A 25943-nucleotide genomic window follows, 5' to 3' on the forward strand; every position below is an offset into this window, starting at 1 on the left:
AGGAGGAGCAACGCTTAAATGATCTACCCAATCAGCATAAGAGGAGTCCTATAAATATGTAGCTGACTCACCAATGTTCCTGACAGTTTTTTTTTCTTCTTTTTTTCCCTGCATTTGGTCCCGCCCTTCGTTTCTAACATGTCAGAAATCGAGCTCTTCTTGTCCGATGAAGAATCTTTCGTCCTCGAGGAATCTTTGCCCCAATCCTCTGGCCTAAGGAGCGATTCTCAATCTACTACGCCTAATGCCGCATCTGATCCCTCAAGGTTATCTCGCAAGCGTCAGGCCAAACAAACGGGTCCCAGCACGCAGAGGCGAAATATCCACAATCCTCCTCCACGTCTTTCTCCATTCCAACCCACTCAATCATTCCTGCCATAGAGAAATGGACTATAAGGCCTGTTGAGCACCAAGCTCGCGTCTCGGGCAGTGCCGCCCTCTTCCCGCTAGGAAAGGGCGTAGAATCAGTCCCTGCCAGCCCTCGCTCTCCACCCCCATTGGGTAAAACCCGTAAGAGCACAGCTCAAATCCTTCTCATTTTCTGTCCCTGTTTGAATTTAGAGTCGCTTTCAGTCGCTAAACCACGAGCACTGTTTATGTCATCGTAATACTCAGTTTGATCTGGGGAATTTCTGTACATGCCTTTCTAAAACTAACGAGCTGCTCCTTGTAGCTGGCACACCACGTTCAGCTCGCATGCACAGTCACACCAGTGTTGCCAGACTGGGAAAGTCCAAGTTTTCTACCAGAAGCTCAAAATTATCGTATTTAGAAGAAAATTATCATACACAAGTTTTTGATATGTTTTTGATCTGAGCTGCTGTATAGATAAATGAACTAAATTAATAACTAATGATTTTTACAACAGTTTCTTCCATTTGTCTAACCTTTTCTCCACAGCCACAGCAGTGTTTTCTCCCCGCTCCCGCAGGAGCTCAGCTTCTCTGGCTATTTTTCTTCACAGTCTCAGCAGTGATGTTCCCTCTGCTCCAGCAGGAGCTCCTTTTGTCTGTCAAAATGTTTCTCCACAGCCACAGCAGTGATCTTCCCTCTGCTCCCGCAGGAGCTCAGCTTCTCTGGCTGTTTTCTCCACTGCCGCAGCAGTTATGTTCCCTTTGCTCCCGCAGGAGCTCAGCTTCTCTGGCTGTTTTCTCCATTGCCGCAGCAGTGATGTTCCCTCTGCTCCAGCAGGAGCTCAGCTTCTCTGCTATTTTCTCCACTGCTGCAGCAGCGATGTACCCTCTGCTCCCGCAGGAGCTCAGTTTCTCTGCCTAACCTTTCTTCACAGCCACCGCAGTGTTATTGTCCCCGCTCCATAGGAGCTCAGTTTATCTGTCTATCCATTTCTCCACTGCCACAGCAGTGATTTCCCTTGTCCAATGATGTGAGAGCCGTCCCTGTAAAGCGACTAACCCCTCCCCGTGAACAGCACACCATTAGCCCTGCGCTCTGCAAATTTTGGGGTGTTGTCAGTACATTCTTGGCTGCTGTCTCGCATTGGTTTTGCATCTTGTGGGGGAGTACTCTAGGTTCAGGCCAAACACCAAGCTCGGAGCCCTCTACTCGGACAGCATGCCAAATACGCATTCTTTTACTCTATCTGAATATTTTTAAGTGAACTTGTGAAACGATGTTTGTGTTCGGGAGGAGCAACGTTCAAATGATCTACCCAATCAGAATAAGAGGAGTCCTATAAATATGTAGCTGACTCACCAATGTTCCTCGACGTTTTTTTTTTTTTTTTTTTTTCCTGCATCCCTCCACCACCCCGTCTCCTCACACTCACCTGGTTACTATCCTAACCAAAGATACGGGGCGAGTACTCTGGGTTCGGGCCAAACACCAAGCTCAGAGCCCTCTCTCACGCCAAATACGCATTCTTTTACTCTATCTGATTATTTGTCATCTTGATTAAGTGTGAACTCATGAAACAGTGACTTAATCTTCTACCAAAGTCATTTTCTGTTAAGATATCTAAACTTTTACTCAAATATGGCTTTCAGGTACTTCCTATCCACCACTATGTCTTTGCGGAGAGCGGAGACATTGCAGCAAAAGCAACCCTATAGCAATGGCAGCAAAATATTATAGTTTTTTTAGCAATTTTAGTACATTTCTTTCCCTCACAGCAGTACACTTTTGTTCGATCCTCCCTAAAAGTCCAAACTTAACATCCAAATCAGCTAGATCAGTGATTGTCGTAAAATACAGTTTACTGTTGCTAAACTGCAGGATGTGCTCAATAATAAGAGTTCTTAAAACTGCATTAAGCAGCGAAAGTGATACTGTTCCCCAAACGGCTTTCTGTACCCGTGCTCAAAAAGTTATTGGAACACTGAGAATCAAAGTGAACTCTGAGCTTCGGGTTTGCGCCTAAATGGTTAAATAAACACAGAAATATGTCAAATTGTCCGACTTGGTGAGTATTCACTTAAACACTGTCGGTTATGTCTTAAGTGAACATAAACAGTTGGGAAATAAATTGCATGTGTAACAGTATATTGGAATGTGCATTCGGTCTTAAAGTGGCAGCAGCCTAATATTCCTGTTGCCATTGTGTCAGTAATGTTAAACAACAAAAGACTCAAAAAAAAAATCACTTGCTGCTCATTAGAAGATTTTTACACGGTGAAGTTAATGCAGTGTGGTTTTACATTTGATTATTTTCTATTAATAAAGACTGTTCTTATTATTATTATTTTATTTCACAGGAATGCTATATTTGTTAAGCTCTAAACTGTTCCTAATCACCTCTAAGAGAGGGAATGGAATATGTTGCACATGATGCTTGCCAATAAATAATGAGTTGTCAATTTATGACCATCAGAGAACCCTTAGTACTAACCACTGCATACCAGGAACACCAAACAAGACTTGCCATTTTTGGAGATGCTCTGACCCAGGAATCTAGCCATCACTATTTGGCCTTTGTCAAAGTCACTCAGATCTTTTTGCTTGCCTATTTTTCCTGCTTCCAACACATGAAATTCAAGAACTGACTGTTCACTTGCTGCCTAATATATACATCTTTGACATGTGCCACTGTAATGATATAATACATTTTATTCACTTCACCTATGAGTGGTTTTAATGTTGTGGCTGTTCAGTGTATAAATCAGTTATGATAGTAAAATCTAAATGAATCAGCTGCGTTTGAAGCATATTTTCAGCTATGTTTATATACTATTTCAATGCAGCCACTAGGCCTCTCCCCACTGTAGACCCCAAGGCTTCAGTCCATGTAAGCCTGTGGGTTAATGCACCCCTGGTGACACTTCTTTCTATATTAATGTACTACGTTGCTGATAAACAAGCCTGCAGTTATGCTAAAAAATATATATTACTATACTGTTCAGCTTTTTTAATGGTTAATTTCTTTGTTTCTCAGGGGGATGATGCCTGCTGAGGCGGAAATGAACTTCTTGGAAAATGCTAAGAAACTCTCCATGTACGGGGTTGACCTGCATCATGCTAAGGTACATCAAATCACCTGATGCAATCTGTAATTTGAACTGCTGTAGACACTACAACAGCAAGTAGTTTGTAATTAGTGCTATCAATGTCTACAGAACTTTACATTTCACACTTCATTTAATTTTTTTTCTAAAGACAAAGTTTAGTTAGCATTAGGCCTCTTCTTGCAATAGTAGTTGTGTAATTTAGCTGACTGTGCCTTTAATAATCACCCTTTCTATCTGAGGCAGGATTCAGAAGGGATTGATATCTTGCTGGGCGTGTGCTCCAATGGTCTATTAATTTACCGTGACAGACTGAGAATCAATCGCTTTGCCTGGCCAAAGATCCTCAAGATCTCCTACAAAAGAAGCAACTTCTACATCAAGATCCGCCCTGGAGAGGTAATCAGATCTTCTAGAGGATCTTAGTGCTAAACCATGAAAATTTCACAGAAGTTTAAGTTCTTGGATTTTGATCACATAAGGTACCAAAACAGTTATGGTCTTACACGTCACTTGTAGTCAAGGCACCTTTATTTCTATAGCGCTTTATACAATACAGATTGTTTCAAAGCAGATTTTCAATGATAAACAGGAAAATAATGATTCAAAATGATACAAACAGAATTCAATTCTGCTGTAAAGCAGCTCTAAAAATACAGTAGTGTCATTGTTCAGCTGAAGTCAGTTCAGTGTTGATTCAGTTCAGTTAAATAACTGTGTAAAGTTCATCAATTATGAAATGTGCTCATGCAACAGTGACAGTGCATTCAAGTCAATAATATTGCTGAATAATTAGTGTCCCCAGTAAAGCAAACCAAAGGTGACAGTGGCAAGGAACCCAAACTCCATCAGGTGACAGAAACTGAGAAAAAAAAAAACCTTGGAAGAAACCATGCTCCGTTGAGGGACCAGTCCTATTCTGCAGCTGCATCCAAGCCTTACATCACCAAATGCATTGCAAAGCGTCGGATGCAGTGGTGTAAAGCATGCCACCACTGGACTCTAGAGCAGTGGAGACGTGTTCTCTGGAGTGACGAATCACGCTTCTCTGTCTGGCAATTCGATGGACAATTCTGGGTTTGGCGGTTGCCAGGAGAACGCTACTTGCCTGACTGCATTGTGCCAAGTGTAAAGTTTGGTGGAGGGGGGATTACGGTGTGGGGTTGTTTTTCAGGGGTTGGGCTTGGCCCCTTAGTTCCAGTGAAAGGAACTCTTAATGCTTCAGCATACCAAGACATTTTGTACAATTTCATGCTCCCAACTTTGTGGGAACAGTTTGGGGATGGCCCCTTCCTGTTTCAACATAACTGCACACCACTGCAAAAAGCAAGGTCCATTTGGTGTGGAGGAACTTGACTGGTCCTGACCTCAACCCGATAGAACACCTTTGGGATGAATTAGAGCGAAGACTGCGAGCCAGGCCTTCTTGTTCAACATCAGTGCCTGACCTCACAAATGCGCTTCTAGAAGAATGGTCAAAAATTCCCATAAACACACTCCTAAACCTTGTGGAAAGCCTTCCCAGAAGAGTTGAGGCTGTTATAGCTGCAAAGGGTGGGCCAACTCCATTTGAAACCCTACGGATTAAGAATGGGATGTCATTAAAGTTCATGTGCACGTAAAGGCAGGCGTCCCAAAACTTTTGGCAATATAGTGTATGTAGGGACGGGGAGTTGTAGTTGGCCATAGGGGTATTCACTGATATCCTGGGCTGCGTTGTGGTCTTTTCTAGGTTGCAGGTCTATTGTTAGAATTGACTCATTGCCTATCGATCACCTGGCCAGGCAGCAGTCAATCTCTGTGTGTTCTACGTTTGAACGCTGGCTCAGTATTGGCCAGCATCACACGCATACGTCGTGGTGCTCACGTGAACAGCCTCGGCCAATACTGAGCCAGCTTTCGGACGTAAACATGGAAGCTCTGCACTGCGTTCACTGCGCCAACTGCATAGGAGGCTGACAGGGAAAAGGAAAAAATGTTGAATAAAGTTCTTTTTTTTGTCTTTGCGCACAAAAAGTATTCTCGTCACTTCATAACATTAAGGTTCAACCACTGTAGTCACGTTGACTATTTTAACGATGCCTTTACTACTTCTCTGGACCTTGAATGTGGTAATTTCGTTGCTTTCTATGGGAGATAAAAAAACTCTCAGATTTCATCAAAAAATATCTTAATTTGTGTTCTGAAAAATGAACAAAGGTCTTGTGGGTTTGGAACGACATGAGGGTGAATAATTCATTTTTGGCTGAACTAACCCTTTAAGCTATATCACACGAACAATGAGTGCAAATATCACGAGTGCTGCACGTGCTGAAGTTAATATTGTGTTATTTAGACACAATATTGTCTGTTTTGCTCAAGTTTGCCAATGAAAATATAAAGACACAGCAGAACTGTTCATCTCCGAGCAACATTTAATCTATTTAATTTAATTCATTTAATCTATGTTTTGAATGAATCGGGTGAACCATGCGCCACTGCACAGACTAATTGTGTATGACATCAAAGTACCGCGAGAGTGATTCGAAAGCATACAAGGCCTTCTGCTCTCTAATCACTCTCGCTGTACTTTGATGTCATACACCGATCGGTTTGATGGTGATGATCTGCTTCAAGTCCAACAAGACTAACGATTCAATGGACCATTTATAAAGAGAACCATTTTATTCACTCCTGAATGAATCAAATCAAATCGAATGAATGAATGAATGAATGACCCAATGACTTAATCATTCAGACATTTACCGCCGACTACTGACTTGTAGTTTCTTATTTAGAATATGATTTCATTTAAAATTAAAGCTGCAAGCAGCAATGAAAGGGCCCTCGCACCCAGGCTCATCGCCACCCGTTGGCCTTAGGAAAACAGTGCACAGTGGGCGACATGCATGTAAGCGAGTAAATACAGGAGAATTATGGCCAAGTCATTTCAACGTGCCACACTTCCTGCTGCCAACAGGTGGTGCTTTGACTGTAACTGAATAATGCCATGTAGATGTCTTCAGGCCAGGACGTTTGGAGCAGATTGGACATTGCATGCCTGAGTTACAACAACTTCCTGTTTCGTGGCTTTAATCGCATACGTTAGCACTTAGCCAAGTGTTTCATGATTTAACGTGTTTCTAGTATGTTTGGTACTTTGTAGGATATTGAAATGTGTTTCTGGGAGTGAATTACAGTGTAAAGCATGCCATTTCCTGTTGCCAGCAGGTGGCGCTATAACTAACTGAATATTGGCATATAGATGTCTTTGGGCCAGGACTCTAATAAAACATGTGAAGCTTGTGGCAGATCAGACATTGTATGCCCGAGTTACAACAACTTCCTGTTTCTTGGTGAAACATCAAAATTTGTCAGGCTGCCACGGACACTTCCTTCAGCAAAAACTCAAGATCTTCGCAATTTAACGTCGCAAAGGCCTTTAGATTAGACTGACCAAATATGATGTTTATCTGATAAAATCTCTAGGAGGAGTTTGTTAAAGTACAAAGTCTGGAAATGGCAAAAACTGTAAAAATTTTGCAGAGAAAATTCAAAATATCTCACTTCCTGTTTTCAGGTTTTGCACCCAGGGACTTTTTTGTAGGTATTGGGCTGTTATATGTGTCTACCGAATTTCATACCTGCACGTGAAACGTAGCGTGAAGGGCGCTTAATTGATATTTTGTAGGTGGCGCTATTGAGCCATTTTGCCACATCTAATTCTGAAACCCATATCAGACGTAAATTTTCACCACTTCTGACGCGTGTGCAAAGTTTCATGAGTTTTCGAGCATGTTTAGGCCCTCAAAAATGTGATTCATTCAAGAAGAAGAATTGACTGAGCAATTATAATAGGGTCCTCACACCATCGATGCTTGTGCCTTAAAAAATCATATTTCCATAGTAATTTAAAAAAAAAACCTAAAAAAAAAAAACATTAAAGGTATAGTTTCAGTCAAAATTCAGTCATCATTTACTCACCCTCATGGTCCAAAAGAGTATGTGTAATAAATTCTGTTGAATCAAATAAAATATTTCTTTCTGAAGCTGGGTCAAAGATGAAAAGGGGTTTTCAAGCATCAGAACAATAAGTGTAATACAGCTTTGAATTGTTGTTTTCAATTCCATTACATTTTTAAATTTAGTTTCAATTTTACTTTATCTACACGCTTAATCTGACTCCATTTCAAATAATTATTAAATTTAGATTGTGTTTCTTAGGAATTAATCATAAATTTATGATTAAATTTAGATTGTGTTGTAATTAGGAATTAATCATAACTATTGGAAGTGTTGGGGAAAGTAATGCGTTACATTACTTTTGCTTGCTTGTTTGTTTTTTAACAAAAACAAAAGTTCTATTTTTTGGCTAATGTTAAGACCCTTTCACACCAAAAGTGAAATGAATAAGCCTAAAGTAGAAGGGAATGCGTATTTACGCCTGTACAAACCTTTCAGCTGTGCTGCCACTCTGGGGGTTGCCCTGACATGCCCTGACATGCATTTTTCATATGCTTATAAACATATTAATGACAAAAGTATCATTACACTGTATTCAGCACGAACTAGGCTACAATAATATGTGAGCAACAAGTATGTACATGTTTGTATTTTTGAGAGAATTACGTATATGCATGGTTTAAAAAAAAAAAAAAAAAAAAGTCACTGAAAATAAGGCCTCGAAACATACTAAAAATTTTTGGGAATTGTATATTTTAGTCTAGAGTCTTTGCTTCAAAGTGATGTTAAAATCATTCTGCCTTCTCGGACACATAAAACAATGTATTGAATTTATTTAAATGTATTTAAATTTCTAAGACACTTTTTGGGACACTTTTTTAGGATGGCCATATGCGAGGAGACATGAATCTTCATGAATAATGCTGTGATTCACACCTGAGGAGATTAAGACCCTGCCCCTAATGAGCCACATAAATGAGCCATTCAGTGAGGAATGTGACTTAATGAAACTATAGTGAGACTTAGTGAACTAATAAAAGAATGCAATGACAAAAGAAATATATAATTTTTCTTGTTTGTAGTTTATTTAGAATATAGTTAAATACAAAGTTCTGGCATGAAACTCTAATGGGCAGGCTAATAGGTCCTTTAACTCAACCTTCTCGTAATCACATCATCTATAGGACCAGATGATTGGTTCCTGTTGTATTAGTAGCCAATGAGCTTCAAATACATGAGTAGCATTTCCCTTAGCAGTGCAGCGTGCTTCAGAAATCATCTGAAAATCAACATCTAAGATAAGTACACAGGTTTTTATGCTATATCACTGTGCGTTTGCGTAATTTGCGCTTTCGATTCTTTGTCACGTCAACAGTCTTGTTTAAATGCTTAGAGTGAATTACTAAGCATATTAGCAGCTAGCGAATATGCAATGTTGTATAAGGATACAGAGACAAGCTTGCTGTACTTTTTAAGTGGAAAAACAGGCTTCGCTTTTGTTTTTGCATATCTAATGGAGCTACAGCAATTCCAGTATTTGTGTACAGCAGCAATTCAGATTGCAATGTAGCGAATATCAACAACAATAGAATGCAGCAGACGTTGCGGCTTAGTAAACACTGGTTACGTTTACATGCACCCAAATAATCCATTTGTAATCGGATTGACGGCTCAATCGGATTGAAAAACGTTCATGTAAACACCTTAATCAATCCGATTGAGCTTGATCCAAATGAAATTTCGATTGGATTGAAAGGGGTGGTTTATTCCTTTTCTAATCCAATCCAACAGCAAAAAATTACCATGTAAACGCTTGAATCCGACTACATTCTCAGTCGTATTCAGAGGTCTCTGGGGCACATGCGCAGTGCAATGTTGACACGCATTACGCATTGCACAAGTTCACGTTCACGTCTTTAGTTGTAAAGATGTATGCCAACAGGCAGTGGCATAGCTGTATCCCTTCGTCATAATATTGGAAATCTTTCCGTTTTAAAACAAGAAGGGGAGCCATTAGATATCACACAAGAAGCAATGTGCAAACTTTGCGCAAAGTCTCAACCTCGGTCAGTATTCACTACAGAAATTGAAAGTAAAAAGTGACGGAGCCGTCTGACGCTGCATTAACGGAGCATATTCTCTCAGAGACGAATTTCAACATAATATGCTGATAACGGTATATAACTGTCTTAATTTATTCCATTATTTCTCTTGTGGCTGTATAGGCTAGTGAAACAAATGAGAATAATAGTATTTCGTGTTAAACAGGTTGTTTTCTTAAAGTCTGTGCTTTAAGTAAAGCTGCGCTTAATTTTCATTGATGACTGAGGTGTTAGGAAATATTATAGCCTACACTCTTAATAATTTTAATTATAGGCCTATAATTCATTGTATAAAAGACCTAAAAAAATGTTTAAAACATTTTCAAAGATAGCTAATAGCCTAATCTTTTATTATCCTCACAGCACAGTATAATATTAATTTAATAATAAAAGAAGCCGAACCTAATAGTTATAATAATAGACTAGAAGAATGTAACAGGCCTACATTAATTGGAAATACCAAATCCTCTTAATATTGCCAATATTTGATGCTTTTTACAATATCTCTGGCTATCGTCGATACATGATCATCGTCTGTTGACGCAACCCGGGTTACCGCAAGTGTGATTGATATGACGTCACACACGCAGAGCGCATGCGCAAAAGTTTTGATCGGAATGTATATAAAACACATATAAACAGATATTTGAATCAGATTACAATGTTTAGAATACATGTAAACAGATCTGCAATCGGATTCAATTCATTTGGATTGACGAAAATTGGTGCATGTAAACGTAGCCATTGTGTACGTGTTGCTAATTTGAGTGAGATGAGTTGGCTAATGAGTTGATCATGCAATGTGAATGTTATCATGAATCAAAACGCAAACACTGTTTTCACCTTATTTACATATTAAGGACACAAGCAGCTGTATTCGGATTTATATTGGGCATATTTTATAACTACAGGACGAACAGCGATTTATGCCAATGTCAGATATCATTCATCATCATCTTATTAATACATTTCACGTAGAATGATTTATCATTTCAACGTACCTAGAGTGTGTGTGGCTGATCAGACACGCGTTGTTGATCCTGAGCGGTGGTCATCACAGGTGTTTTTTTTATCTGTCAGAAATCACTCTCTCTGCTTAAAACGCCGAGGTATTCGTTTAGCAACAGGAGTGTTAATAGGAGACTCGTTGCAGTGTGGGCAGCTTATTGATGTAGCGGGACTTTCTGAGTTCGCTACTGAGATGAGTGAACTGTTTTTGCACGCTCTCGCAGCCATACGTTTTCATTAATAAGTGTTTATGCTGTGAGGACTGACAGTCAGTTGCACACTGCGGAGTTTAAGAAGTGAAATGGGATTCACTGTCAAATTGCATTGATTGACATAACCATTGCATGGGGCAAGATATAATATACCATAGCAATGCATTAGCATGTAACTCAGACAATAGATATATAGAAATATTGATCAAAATATTGAGTTTCTATTCAAATATCATTCAAATAATGTCTCGTAAATCTAAATGTTTCACAGTACATTGCTATTCTTATGGGTGAGACATCTTACACAGCATCTGTATTATAGCACCCTCGCTAAATTCTTGGAAATTCCCGGATTCTGGAACCGGGCTGGGTTTAATCTACAAAATATCAATTATGCCTTATTTGTCTTAGAAGGGTGTTTACAGTCTTGCTCTTGATGTAGGAGTAAAATACAAGCATACAGCAGCAGCGATGCATGTTTTTTTGTTTTTTTTAACATGAGCAAGCCATCACTGCAACTAGGCATAGTGGACATGAGAAAACGTATTGCCATTTAACTGGGGCTCACCTTATTTGCTTATCTTCCAACAACACTTTTCAAGGCTGATGTTTTCATTTACCTACATGTGTTTCGGGCTGGGTTCAGCTGAACGTGTGTTAGAGTCATGCTAATTATTTTTCTGTTGTCCGAACGACCTCCACTTTTACAATATGAGTATAGAGGGTTTGACTTGACAATTATCAAATGATGCTAAATCATTATACTATTTATTTGCTCAGGTGGTCGTGGGGGGTTTCTTTTCTCATCTCTATTAGCCTGCAACATGTTACCATTTGTTAAAGCCACACATAACGTGGGTTCTAATTGGTTATGTTTGAGCCTTTTGGCTCAGGCACGCATAGTCATAGGCCACTAGAGTTAAGCCATTCGGCATGGTAGCCCAGGCACACATAGCCATATTGTTCACTAGAGCTAAGCCATTAGGCGTGGTAGCCCAGGCACACATAGCCATATTGTTCACTAGCTAAGCCATTCGGCATGGTAGCCCAGGCACACATAGTCTAATAGGCCACTAGAGCCAAGCCTTTCGGCCCAAAATACTTAGTTTAGTGGCATGCATATACTGGTATGTAGGCACATATGTAGCTAACACCGCATTGGTAAGTCACCAGGGACACCCTTTAAAAAGGGGGTACACTAGTTCACATAGGACTACACTGCAAGATGCTTCACGCGCCTTATATGCACCTCGTGGCAGCCCACATGTCTAACGGCTAGATTTGCTTTTCCTGACATACAGTACACTGGCTTGTATTGTTCAAATATCATGTCACCTGCTCTGTTGGGGGGTAATTCATGGCATGAAACTCTGTTGGGGGGTAGTTCTGGCATGAAACTCTAATGGGTAGGCTAATAGGTCCTTTAACTCAACCTGCTCGTAATCACATCATTATCTATAGGACCAGATGATACCCATTACCATGCCAAACAGTCCGAGAATTGTCATGACAGAACTACATAAATGAGAGTCAAAGACACATTTTGAGTACACAGTTATACCTGGAAATAAATCCTGTTCAAAGATATAAGTGAACATCACATACCTGGCATTTGGTGTTTAGTGTTTTAGTATGAGTTTAAATCTAAATTGAAATCTTATTTTTAGGGCCCGAGCACCAAAGTGCGAGGACCCTATTGGATTTCCTCCGTTTATTAGGGCCCAAGACACTAAGGCGCAGGGGCTTATTGTTCTCCTAAGGCTTATTATTATTTTTTTCTTCCAGGGCTTTTTGGGGGCCTTAACGTGCTCAAACACTCTTGAAAATTGGCACACACATTTGAATCTGCGGCCATTAGGACGCCGCAGAGGCTGGGACCCGGGCGTGGCAAATCCAAAAACTTGGCCATATATCAAACACGCTTGCGTGTATAAGTATGAAACTCAGTACACATAAAGACCTCATCGGGCCTAACAACTTTCGTGCTCTAAGTTATATGCCAGCTCAACAGGAAGTCAGCTGTTATGGGTTGTTTGAAAAACACATGCTCTGGAATTTGATATACTCCTCCTAGGCGATTAATCCGTTCACCACCAAACTTGGTCAGCATGAAGTCAAGACATTGATGATGAAAAATTGGCAGCGGATTTTTGATATCTCAAACGGTTTGGCCGTGGCAAGGCAACAAATTTATGGCGAGAAAAGGTAACAGGAAATGTGTTATAATATCTGCATACATTGATTGATTTTGATCAAACGTCAGCTGTGTGTTCGTTGTACAAGGCTAATCACATGGATGTGACTATTGTGAGTCAAAGTTATAGTGCCACCAACTGGCAGCAGGAAGTGTGTCACTTTCAACTTGCTTTGAGATCACCCTCTTATTTTTACCCGATTTGCTTCAAACTTTATCAGAATAATGTCAAAACATGGCAGATGTAGACCTTTGAAAAGAATTGTGATATTTCAAACACCGTTACCATGGCAACACATCAAACTTTAATATTCGTTTTGGAAGCTTTTGAGACTCTTAACATGCTTCAAATTGCATGAAACTCAATACACACATCAGAGATGTCAACCAGTAGACATGGGCAAAACCGTAGAAACATGCAGGGAGCTAGGCCTCTATAGCGCCACCTTTTGACAAAAGTGGGGGGGTTAGTTTAACCTACAGTCACTAAACTTGGTACACTTATTGGTCTCATTAAGCCGGACAACTTTCTAATTTACAGTCATTAGCTCCGACCAACAGGAAGTCAGATATTTTGGTTTGAATGTGGATTTCTTTGAATAAACAGGCTCTGAATTTTAAACTACTACTTCTAGGGGGTTTATTCGATTCAGATCAAACATTTTTTACCATGGTGCTAAGACATTGAAGATGTTAAATTGAGAACGGATAATGGATATCTCGAACGGTGTTGCCATGGTGATAGACTGAAGTAATGTCAAAAAAGAGAAATGGAATGACTCATATTTTCTATAAAAAAAACAATATACACAATTAATTTATATATAGAATAATACAAATGTTTGAAATAAACACATTTTATTCTTTTTTTTTTTTTTTTTTTTTAAAAAGCATGTGTGAGTTAAAAATAGGCAGATTAATTATATCTGATTGAAAAATGGATAAATGTCATACATAGAGTAACAACTAGAGGGCAGCATATACCTATTTAAACAGGGTTGGATAAATCAGGCAATAGAGCAATAGTTTAGATACATGGAACAATGATTTCTTTTTTATTTTATACTGTATGTGCAGGTATATTTAAACATTTATCAAAGACTACTTTGTCACAATTTAGATTTTTTTTTTTTTTTTTTTTAAATGATCTTCTCAGTCTGTCTCTGTCTCTCTCTCTGTCCTCCCCCTCCCCCTTGCTCCCTCAGTCTCACTCATTATCTGTGTGTGTGTGTGTGTGTGTGTGTGTGTGTGTGTGTGTGTGTCTGTCAGTTTTACACCCTTGATCAGTTCTTTAACCCTTTTCTTGCAGACTCACTGTCCTTCAGAGTTTAGTGCCAACTCTAATCAAACAAACCTGAAGCAGCTAATCAAGCCAGTTTATTTGTAGGCCACTGACAATATAGTATTATATTATTAGTTTGATAATTAAGTTAATTAAAATATAAAAGCACACTGCAAATGATAACTTCACACTCATTTAAAATTGAACTATGACACTATATCACTATTTGGACAGGACTACTTTTCTAAATGACATTATTACCCGACAACTGTGATTTCATGTATTGATTCAGACAAGACTAGAATTTTTTTTCTTTTTTACAAAGGAGAGTGTGTGTTTTGTAGACATGGGCGTTACAGAAGTTCACGTGCTGTGTTTGCGAGCATCATGTACGACGCATGTTTTTAATTTAATTATTTATTGATATAATTCTAATTTATTCAAAACCCATATTTACATAAATTTCACAAGTGGCTGTTTATAAAAAACTTGTATAAGTGAGCAGAAAAATCTAGACACGTACCTTACTCTTACCTGAGACAGATATTAAAATCATCTTTGCAAGTTCCGTGATTTGGCTCTATTTATTAATTTTATAATATTTTTATTTTTACATCAAATACCACCCATGCTGAAATTAAATGAAAGCGTGATTTTGGTGCATAAGATTGGTGCGCAAACAACAGCTCAGGGAGGTCAAAAAACACATGGTGAAGTGTTAGGGTAAAATAACATCAGCGATCACAGAAATTCACATTACACTGGATTAGATTTCTCAGAGTACTGTTCAGTTTGCGCAAATAACAATAGGTAGTTTGCTCTGGAATTTTTATAGTGGTTGTCTGAGAAAAAAACAAACATGACAGATTAGGATGGTGGTTTGTGATCATATAGGCACCAGCTGCTGCAGTAAGTGTGGTCTGAATTTGACATAGATCTTTTATGTTTAACTTTTTAAATGCCCATCGCCCACTGTGCACAGTTGCCCTGAAGCCACCGGGGTGGCGGTGCCACCGGGCTTGGGCCCATCATCGCTGCTTGCAGCTACATTTATTATTATTCTTTTAAAAACATTATCGCATTTTTGAGGGCCTAAACATGCTCTCAAACTCACGAAACTTTGCACATGTGTCAGGATTGGTGAAAATTGACATCTGATGTAGGTTTCAGAAATGGGTGGGGCAAAATGGCTCGATAGCGCCACCTATAAAACTTCAACGGTGTGCAGCTCGGGCTACGTCCAACGTACATGTATGAAATTCGATACATACATGTACCGTCCCATTACCTACAAAAAAGTCTCTTGGAGCTAAGTCCTAAACACAACAGGAAGTCAGCTATTTTGAATTTCCTGTGCGATTTTTTTTTTTTTTTTTTTTTTTTTTTTTTTTTGTGCAGTTTTTGCCATTTTCTGGCCTCGTACTTTAACGAACTCCTCCTACAGTGTTAATCCGATTGTCTCAAATTTGTTTTTTGTAATCATAAGGCTTGTGCGACGCTAAATTGCGAAGATCTTGAGTTTTCGTCAAAGGGCACGTCCCTGGCGGCCTGACAAATTTTGATGTTTCGTCATGAAACAGGAAGTTTCTGTAACTAAGGCAAACAATGTCCGATCTGCCCCAAACTTCACACACTTGATAAAAGTCCTGTCCTGAACACATGTCCATGCCCATATTCAGTTATAGTCATAGCGCCACCTGCTGGCAACAGGAAGTGACATATTTAACACTGTTATGGACTCCTGACAGCATATTAAAATGTGCCAGCAAGTTCCAAACATGCTAGCAACATGCTAGAAAAATGTTAGCAAAACACTTAGCTAAGTGCTAAAGCATGCTATTAATACAGTGAAAGAGGAAGTTGCTGTAACTCAGGCATGCAATGTCCAATCTACCCCAAACTTCACACATTTGATAAGAGTCCTTCCCTGAACACATCTAGATGACAATATTCGGTTATAGTAATAGCGCCACCTACTGGCAACAGGAAGTGACGTTTTTAACAATATGATGCACTATTAGCAACAAACTAAAATATGCAATTGAGTACTAAACATGCTAGAAACATTCTAAATCATGCTAGCAACACCTAGCTGACTGTTAAAGCATGCTATTATTGTCATGAAACAGGAAGTTGTTGTAACTCAAGCATACAGTGTCTGATCTGCCCCAAACTTCACATGTGTGATAAGAGTCCTGGCCTGAAGACATCTATATGCCAATTTTCACTTAGTCATAGCGCCACCTGCTGGCAACAGGAAATGGCATGCTTCACACTGTAATTCACTCCCAGGAACACATTTCAATATGCCACAAAGTACCGAACATACTAGAAACATGTTAAATCATGCAACACTCGGCTAAGTGGTAATGTATGCGATTAACACCACGAAACAGGAAGTTGTTGTAACTCAGGCATACGATGTCCGATCTGCTGCAAACTTCACATGTTCGATAATAGTCCTGGCCTGAAGACATCTACATGTCAATATTCAGTTACGGTTAAAGCGCCACCTGTTGGCAGCAGGAAGTGTGCCACTTTGAAATCACTTTGCCGTAATTCTCCTGTATTTTCTCGCTTACATGCATGTCGCCCACTGTTCACTGATTTTCTAAGGCCAACGGGTGGCGGTGAGCCTGGGTGCGAGGGCCCTTTCATCGCTGCTTGCAGCTTTAATTTTACTTTGGCTTTCTAAACCTTGTATGTTAAATTTGTTGATTTTATTAGTATTGTTTTTTTCTCTCTCTTTGTTTTATTTTATTTGTACAGCACTATGGTTTAACTGCTGTTGTGTTTATCAGTGCTTAATAAATACATGAATGAATGAATGAATGAATGAATGAATGGTGTTCGGAGAAAGAAGGAAAAAAATACTTTCCTGCTTCCAGTCAGTGATCTCAGTATCATATGCATGCAGTCCAATGTGGGCCAATATCTAATAATAATAATAATAAGTTTTATTTATATAGCGCCTTTCCAGGGCTCAAGGACGCTTTACAATTATCAAGGAAGAGATAATACAAGTAGACAATGATGAAAACAATAATGGACAGGGAAGCATACAGAAGAATAGAGTCAAATACAGAAATACAAAACAGGACTTAAGAGACATAACATAACATTCAGAGAAATATTAGTAATAATGCAGAGCAATCAATTAATCAAATCAGAGGTATAACATTCAGAAAACAGGTGAGTTTTGAGTAATGATTTAAATTCAGAGATATTATTAACACAACAGAGTGAGCGGGGGAGAAAATTCCAGAGTTTGGGTGCGGTAGTACTGAATGATCTGCCCCCCATTGAAGAGAGGCGATGCCGAGGAACAACGAGAAGGCCAGAGTCAGAGGAACGTAGTGAGCGAGTCGGTGTGTAGGGGATGAGCATATTACAAAGATAAGAGGGAGCCAAGCCATGCAAAGATTTAAAAGTGAGCAGGAGAATTTTTGAATTTAATACGGTAGGCAACTGGAAGCCAGTGGAGATCATATAAAATTGGGGTGATGTGAGCAGAACGCTTGGTATGGGTGAGTAATTCTAGCAGCAGAGTTTTGAATGTATTGTAATTTGGAAATGGAGCTGGCAGGTAGACCAATGAAAAGGGCATTACAGTAATCAAGGCGTGATGAGACAAATGCATGGATGACAGTTTCAGCGTCTTTGTTACTGATGAAGGGACGGAGTTGGGCAATGCGACGTAGATGAAAGAATGCAGATTTGGTAATAGAGGTAATATGAGACTGAAAGGAAAGGGTGGAGTCAATGATTACACCTAAATTTTTAACAGTATTGGATGTATCACCCCTGGTGGTTGGTAATATCTGGTCAGTATGATTCTCCAATCTGTGAGATAAAGGAAAAAAAGAAAAAGAAAAAAACCCTCTGTGAGCATGCTGATAACAGGATCATATTAGCTATTATATTAACACTAATACGATGTCCACTCTTAACAGAAAACATGATTTGCATGTATTTCACATCATGTGAAGGAAATTTTGTATAGGCCTATTACATTTTAAATTACAGTACTGGTCAAAAGATTTGACACATTACTATTTTTTGAAAGAAGTCTCATGCTCATTAAGTCTGCATTTATTTGATCAAAAACACAGGAAAAAACAGCAATAATGTGAAATATTACAATTTAAAATAATGGTTTTCTATTTGAATATACTTTAAAATATAATTTATTTCTGTGATGCAAAGCTGAATTTGAACAAAAGCTTCATTGATGTGGCACTATATAGGCTATTTTACAGTAAACCCTTCATAATCTGTCCAAAACAGGCCAAAGAAATATTGTCTAAACATTCATATTGCTATGACATTTTATGTGTCTTATTTGTTATATTATAGAGCCTATAAATGTTAATGTGCAGTTTAATATGTTGCTAACACATTTTATTTCAGTATTTATTACTTATTATTATTAATGGTGCTTGCCAAAGGCAAAGCATCATTATTGTTCTCCTGCATACTTATTATTCTATCTAAAATTTCTGCGCGCTACTCCTCCCGCAGCATTTGTCATAGACCCATGAATGAGGTGTCAAATCGACCGGCTCATTGAGGAGAGGTGTGCTATGACTTTTCTAAGCGATCGGGTGTACAATGTTCGTCCGGCGGGAAAAATCCCATAGACTTAACATTGCGACAAACTTTGACGAGTCATAGCTCCTAACGAGGATTTCGTAGAAACATGTGGGTTACCACGTTTGAAGAGGCTTGCAGGCTCTGTCAGACCATACCTCAAAATGGGGTGTAAGAGCTGCCCAAAGTTACCCCATAGACATACTATGGTGAAGCCGTGCCCATGAAACTGTGTGTTTTTCCTACTATGGGAAATTACATAGGGATTTTGTATTGAACATAACTCTAGATCACAATGTCATAGAGACAAGGGGGTGGGCTCATTTTACTCAGGCAACCAATCAGTCTCTCAGGATCATTGTGAAGCTATCAAGCCACGCCCTAGCAACCATATAGAGCACCATAGCAACAAGTTCCATAGACTTCCATTGAAAAAGATCAAAGGAATATCTTTGGATAGAAGTGTCATAGGAACATGAGGGTGGGCTCATTTGACCCAGGGCAGCAAACGGCCAATCACAAATCACCTTCAACACTTCATAGCCACACCCTAGCAACCATTAAGAGCTACCTAGCAACCTAAATCCAAAGAGGGATATCTTAACATCTGAAAGACATAGAAGCATGGGGGTTGGTTTATATTGGCAAGCAGCCTTTGGAGTATCATCATTGGTAGCTTCCAAGCCACTCCCTAGCAACCAAACAGAGTACCCTAGCAACCATTTTGCAAGATCTACAAACCCGATTCCAAAAAAGTTGGGACACTGTATAAATTGTGAATAAAAAAGGAATGCAATAATTTACAAATCTCATAAACTTATATTTTATTCACAGTAGTATATAGATAACATATCAAATGTTGAAAGTGAGACATATTGAAATGTCATGCCAAATATTGGCTCATTTTGGATTTCATGAGAGCTACACATTCCAAAAAAGTTGGGACAGGTAGCAATAAGAGGCCGGAAAAGTTAAATGTACATATAAGGAACAGCTGGAGGACCAATTTGCAACTTATTAGGTCAATTGGCAACATGATTGGGTATAAAAAGAGCCTCTCAGAGTGGCAGTGTCTCTCAGAAGTCAAGATGGGCAGAGGATCATCAATTCCCCCAATGCTGCGGCGAAAAATAGGGGAGCAATATCAGAAAGGAGTTTTTCAGAGAAAAATTGCAAAGAGTTTGAAGTTATCATCATCTACAGTGCATAATATCATCCAAAGTTTCAGAGAATCTGGAACAATCTCTGTGCGTAAGGGTCAAGGCCGGAAAACCATACTGGATGCCCGTGATCTTCGGGCCCTTAGACGGCACTGCATCACATACAGGAATGCTACTGTAATGGAAATCACAACATGGGCTCAGGAATACTTCCAGAAAACATTGTCGGTGAACACAATCCACCGTTCCATTCGCCGTTGCCGGCTAAAACTCTCTAGGTCAAAAAAGAAGCCATATCTAAACATGATCCAGAAGCGCAGGCGTTTTCTCTGGGCCAAGGCTCATTTAAAATGGACTGTGGCAAAGTGGAAAACTGTTCTGTGGTCAGACGAATCAAAATTTGAAGTTCTTTTTGGAAAACTGGGACGCCATGTCATCCGGACTAAAGAGAACAAGGACAACCCAAGTTGTTATCAGCGCTCAGTTCAGAAGCCTGCATCTCTGATGGTATGGGGTTGCATGAGTGCGTGTGGCATGGGCAGCTTACACATCTGGAAAGGCACCATCAATGCTGAAAAGTATATCCAAGTTCTAGAACAACATATGCTCCCATCCAGACGTCGTCTCTTTCAGGGAAGACCTTGCATTTTCCAACATGACAATGCCAGACCACATACTGCATCAATTACAACATCATGGCTGCGTAGAAGAAGGATCCGGGTACTGAAATGGCCAGCCTGCAGTCCAGATCTTTCACCCATAGAAAACATTTGGCGCATCATAAAGAGGAAGATGCGACAAAAAAGACCTAAGGCAGTTGAGCAACTAGAAGCCTGTATTAGACAAGAATGGGACAACATTCCTATTCCTAAACTTGAGCAACTTTGAGTCTCCTCAGTCCCCAGACGTTTGCAGACTGTTATAAAAAGAAGAGGGGATGTCACACAGTGGTAAACATGGCCTTGTCCCAACTTTTTTGAGATGTGTTGAGATGTGAAATTTAAAATCAACTTATTTTTCCCTTAAAATGATACATTTTCTCAGTTTAAACATTTGATATGTCATCTGTGTTGTATTCTGAATAAAATATTGAAATTTGAAACTTCCACATCACTGCATTCCTTTTTTATTCACAATTTGTACAGTGTCCCAACTTTTTTGGAATCGGGTTTATATATCTCTGCATCAGAACATCGTACAGACATGGGGGTTGGTTTATATTGGCAAGCAGCCTTTGGAGTATCACCATTGGCAGCTGCCAAGCCACTCCCTAGCAACCAAACAGAGTACCCTAGCAACCGTTTTGCAAGACCTATATCTCGGCATCAGAACATCGTAGAGACAAGGGGGTTGGCTTTTTTGACGCTGGCGCTGTGATTAAATTAATTAGGTATGGTCAGAGTGAGGTGACTCTGACCACTCTGTATCTCATTGCAGAGATACAGACTCAACAGTGGTTTTGGCATCATGCCTCTAATTTGTTGCTGCAGTATAGGAAAAAGGTTATGTCTATCAACATGAAATCCATAAGTTTTTGCCGGCATGGTCTGAAGATGATACGATTCAATTTTGGTGAAAATTGGACCAATGGTCTAGGAGGAGTTTAAAAAAGTGTGATTTTAAAGAAAATCAAAGTAGTGGAGACTTAGTTATGCTGACTATGGCAAAATTGGCATCAGTGTTCTCAGCATGACCCACGGAATCTAATCAGACCAGTCGCATTACAATAGGCCACATTTATATAAAGCTATTAGCATTTTTTAAATATTTCGTTATAAAATTTGACCACAAGGAGGCGCTGTCTCAAAACCTATTGTGTGCCTTCAGAGCGTGAAGGCGATGCCACATCCTGAGTTTCGTAATGGTACATCAATGCACTCGTATAATATAGCATTTTTTATCATAATACTGTATTGTAAATTTCATGTTTTGTTCAATTATAGCGCCACCAAGAGGCACAATCCCACCAATTTTTTTATGTGTCCTCATGGTGACCCCATACATGTGTGTATCAAATTTGGTGCAAATATCTCATTTCGTTTTGGAGTTATAGACATTTACATGAGATCATAAAAAATGACCCATGGACAGCTTTGTTCCTATCAAAATTTTGACATTTGAGCTGTGTCATATAGTTAGCCAGCTTAGGTTCCGTGTTTCCTACGCTGGTTTCATCTCAGTCGGACTAACGGTTTCGAAGATATTCGCAATCGTTTTTTTAAGCGCTAAATCACCACACCGCACAAACCGTAAGTCGAAACCTAGCATGTTTGGTATCATTGAACTCGTCAAGGATTCAGGAGTCTTAAAATGTGAGTCCCGTGAAAATAAGTCAACCAGATCAAAAGTTATAAGCATATGAAAACGAAAATTCTCCTGCTCATCTCATGCTTGTGATGACATCTACCAAGTTTGGTCAGAATACGATGAATTGTTTTGGAGATATAGCCTCAAGTCTGATTTCACAAGCTTTTCGTCGAATTCTTTTGTGCAGTTTTCGAGAACGGATGGATCTATCAAAAAGCTTTTGATAACTTTTTGTCGACATGGTCTCAAGATGCTCTGGTTTAACTTTCGTGATAATTGGAGTAACGGCCTAGGAGGAGTTCGAAAAAGTAAGTTTTTCGGAAAAAATCTAAATGACGGGAGAATTTTTATGACGGAAAATGACGTCATAGGGTGCAAACCTTCAGTGCTTGGCCCCTAATAATAAGAAAACTAACGATTGCAATAGGTGCCTCTGCACCTTCGGTGCTTGGCCCCTAATAATAATAAACGGACGAAATCCAATAGGGTCCTCGCACTTTGGTGCTCGGGCCCTAATAATAAACACAGCAATTCCAATAGGGTCCTCACACCATTGGTGCTCGGGCCCTAATTAAAGCTGCAAGCAGCGATGAAAGGGCCCTCGCACCCGGGCTCACCACCACCTGTTGGCCTTAAGAAAACAGTGAACAGTGGGCGACATACATGTAAGCGAGTAAATACAGGAGAATTATGGCCAAGTCATTTCAAAGTGCCACACTTCCTTCTGCCAACAGGTGGCACTTTGACTGTAACTGAATATTGCTATGTAGATGTCTTCAGGCCAGGACTATTATCAAACATTTGAAGATTGGAGCAAATCGGACATTCTATGCCCGAGTTACAACAACTTCCTGTTTCGTGGCGTTAATCGCATACATTAGCACTTAGCCAAGTGTTGCATGATTTAATGTGTTTCTAGTATGCTTGGTACTTTATGGCATGTTTAAATGTGTTTCTGGGAGCGAATTACGGTGTAAAGCATGCCATTTCCTGTTGCCAGCAGGTGGCGCTATGACTACCTGAATATTGGCATATAGATGTCTTTAGGCCAAGTTTGGGGCACATCGGACATTGTATGCCTGAATTACAACAGCTTCCTCTTTCATGGTGAAACATCAGACTTTGTCAGTCCGCCACGGACACGCACTTCAGCGAAAACTCTAGATCTTCGCAATTTAACATCATTAAAGTCTTAAGATTAGACTGACCATATATGATGTTGATCTGGTTAAATCTCTACGAGGAGTTTCAGTCAAATTAATTTTTACTTTGTTTTAGCTTTTCTTTTTCAGGGTTGCTGCACAATTTTTAAAGTCAAATTTAAGGCTTTTTTAGACCTGAAGAAATAAAAATTATACTAGTATAGTAGCCTATACATTAGGGCTGTTACCAATCAAATGAAATCATTATTATATATTAACAAAATCCATCTTTGCAATACAGAGTTGACACAGAATGAGAAGTGGCATGAATATATTTACACAGCATTTATAATTTGTCTACATAAATTTAATTCAATATTTAAATATGGAATTATTTCTAATTTTAACTTTTTTAATTAAAATGTATTTTAAATATGAAACTAAACTGCCAGTAGGTGGCAGCAAGACACTGCTTATAGCCAATACCGATATATTGTCACACCATAAATTAAATGTCAATACCGGTATATTGAGACACCCCTAACGTGAAGTAAAGTGAAGCAGAATACCATTTTTGCTGTAAAAGCGTAATATGTTTGTGTTTACATGTTGCCAATACGTCCATGTTGTATCTTTCACCATTTATCCAAATGTACAAAAAAAGTATGTTTTGTGTCTGTAAAAGTTATGTATTAATACTTATATAACAATGAAACCATTCAATAAGTGCCTTAATTAAGGATATAACTTTTACTTTACAATAGGGAGTAAAATTGTCTTAGTACTGTATTAATGGCCATTTAGCCTTAATTATTGGCTTATTCTCATCAATAAACTTGAATATCACTCAATACGTGCCATAATTAATGAGGATTTAACTTTCACTTTAGAGTAGGGGGTCAAATTGCCTATATTAGTACTGTATTAATGTCAGTTTGGCCTTAATTATTGGCTTATTGTGGTCAATAAACTTGAATATTTCTCAATAAGTGCCATAATTAATGTGGATATACCTTTCACTTTGGGGGTCAAATTGTCTTTATACTATTTTAGCAATTTATAACTGAAAAACCATCAGTAATTAAACATAATTACTAGCTTATTGTTCAGTTAACTTAATAGAATGGCACAGAAATATAATTACATCACTACACAAAAATAATATGTGGCTTATTAAGTTGTAGATAATGACTAAAAGGCATTTACTGTACATTCAGTTAATCATTAATTACTAGGTTAAACTTTTTGTTTATTTACAGCATAAATGTGTATCTTTCAAATGTTTAATAGTTTGTAAATAGTGGCTAATATGCCCTACTAAATGTTAAGTTAATCATTAATTACTATTGTGTCCATGCTTAACTAATGCATAATTGTGAACAAGTAAATCATTAATTACTAGTTTATGTATACTTAACTAATGCATAATTCAGGACCCTTAAAATGTAAAGTTAATCTTTAATTACTAGTGTGTTCATTCTTAACTGATGCTTAATTGTGAAATCATTAATTAATGCTTAATAATGCATCATTCTGGACCCTTAAAGTGTTACCAAAGATTTTTTCATATTTCTAAGATTAAAAAAAGTTAAAGTCGTCTGGTCTACTACAAATTATTTTTATCCAACACATTTGACTGTATGGTAGGCTGTTTTTAAAGGTAATGAATGATAAGAATCAGCTCTCAAAAGAGTGTTACGAGCTGTAGGTTTCCTAAACAGATCTGTGTAAAGACAGTTTACATCTCTAATTATCCACAGATCTTAAAAAAAAAAAAAAAAATCCATAGTAAATGTCAGAAATTCAGAACAAGCATTTAAATATTGATAGAAGGAATTAAGTTGATCAACATCACCCTTAAAGAGACAAAAACATTCGTCCAAATATCTCTTCCAGATCAAGATGTTAGTAGAAAAATCATGATACTAGTAGTTATCTTTTCTTCAAACAAGACATAAAGGTTTGCAAAAGAGGGTGCAAATGCACTACCCATGGCCACACCTCTTCTTTGGATTAAAAAAAAAAAAAAAAAATCATTCTGAAAGTTGAAATAGTTGTGGGATAGTACAATCTCAGATAGTGCTTAATTAGGGCTGTCAAGCGATTAAAATTTTAAATCTAATTAATTACATGATGTGGCGATTAATTAATCGCACATCAAATTTGGCTGAGAAATTACCCCCAAAATATAATTTAAAATCATTATTGTGTAAAGCATCAAATAAACATTACAAAAAGTAGATTCAGAAAGAAATATTTTTATTCAACATTTATTACACAAACTTTTGGACCATGAGGTTGAGTAAATGATGACTGAATTTTCATTTTTGGGGGGATGAACTATATATTTATTTATTTATTTTTTATTAATATGGAAATATATATATATATATATATATATATATATATATATATTTTTTTTTTTTTTTTTTTTTTTTTTTTAAATGAAATTATACTCTAAATAAGAACTGAACTAAAACTGCCAGTAGGTGGTGGTAAATCTATAATTTATTCCATTCGTTCAAACAGCTGATTCATTCAGGAGT

General features: G+C 38.4%; 1 protein-coding gene across 6 annotated transcripts in view; it reads left to right on the top strand.

Moving 5' to 3' along the window:
• Positions 1-25943, top strand: part of LOC127522014 (band 4.1-like protein 1) — a 467430-nt gene that overhangs the window by 269564 nt on the left and 171923 nt on the right. For all 6 annotated transcript variants that reach the window (XM_051911522.1, XM_051911524.1, XM_051911523.1 and 3 more), the window contains 2 exons: positions 3389-3476; positions 3705-3857. In XM_051911522.1, the coding sequence (XP_051767482.1) occupies positions 3389-3476; positions 3705-3857 (241 nt within the window). The remainder of the gene's footprint in view (positions 1-3388; positions 3477-3704; positions 3858-25943) is intronic.

Source organism: Ctenopharyngodon idella, chromosome 11 (assembly GCF_019924925.1).
Source record: "Ctenopharyngodon idella isolate HZGC_01 chromosome 11, HZGC01, whole genome shotgun sequence".
Classification (NCBI taxonomy): Eukaryota; Metazoa; Chordata; class Actinopteri; order Cypriniformes; family Xenocyprididae; genus Ctenopharyngodon; species Ctenopharyngodon idella.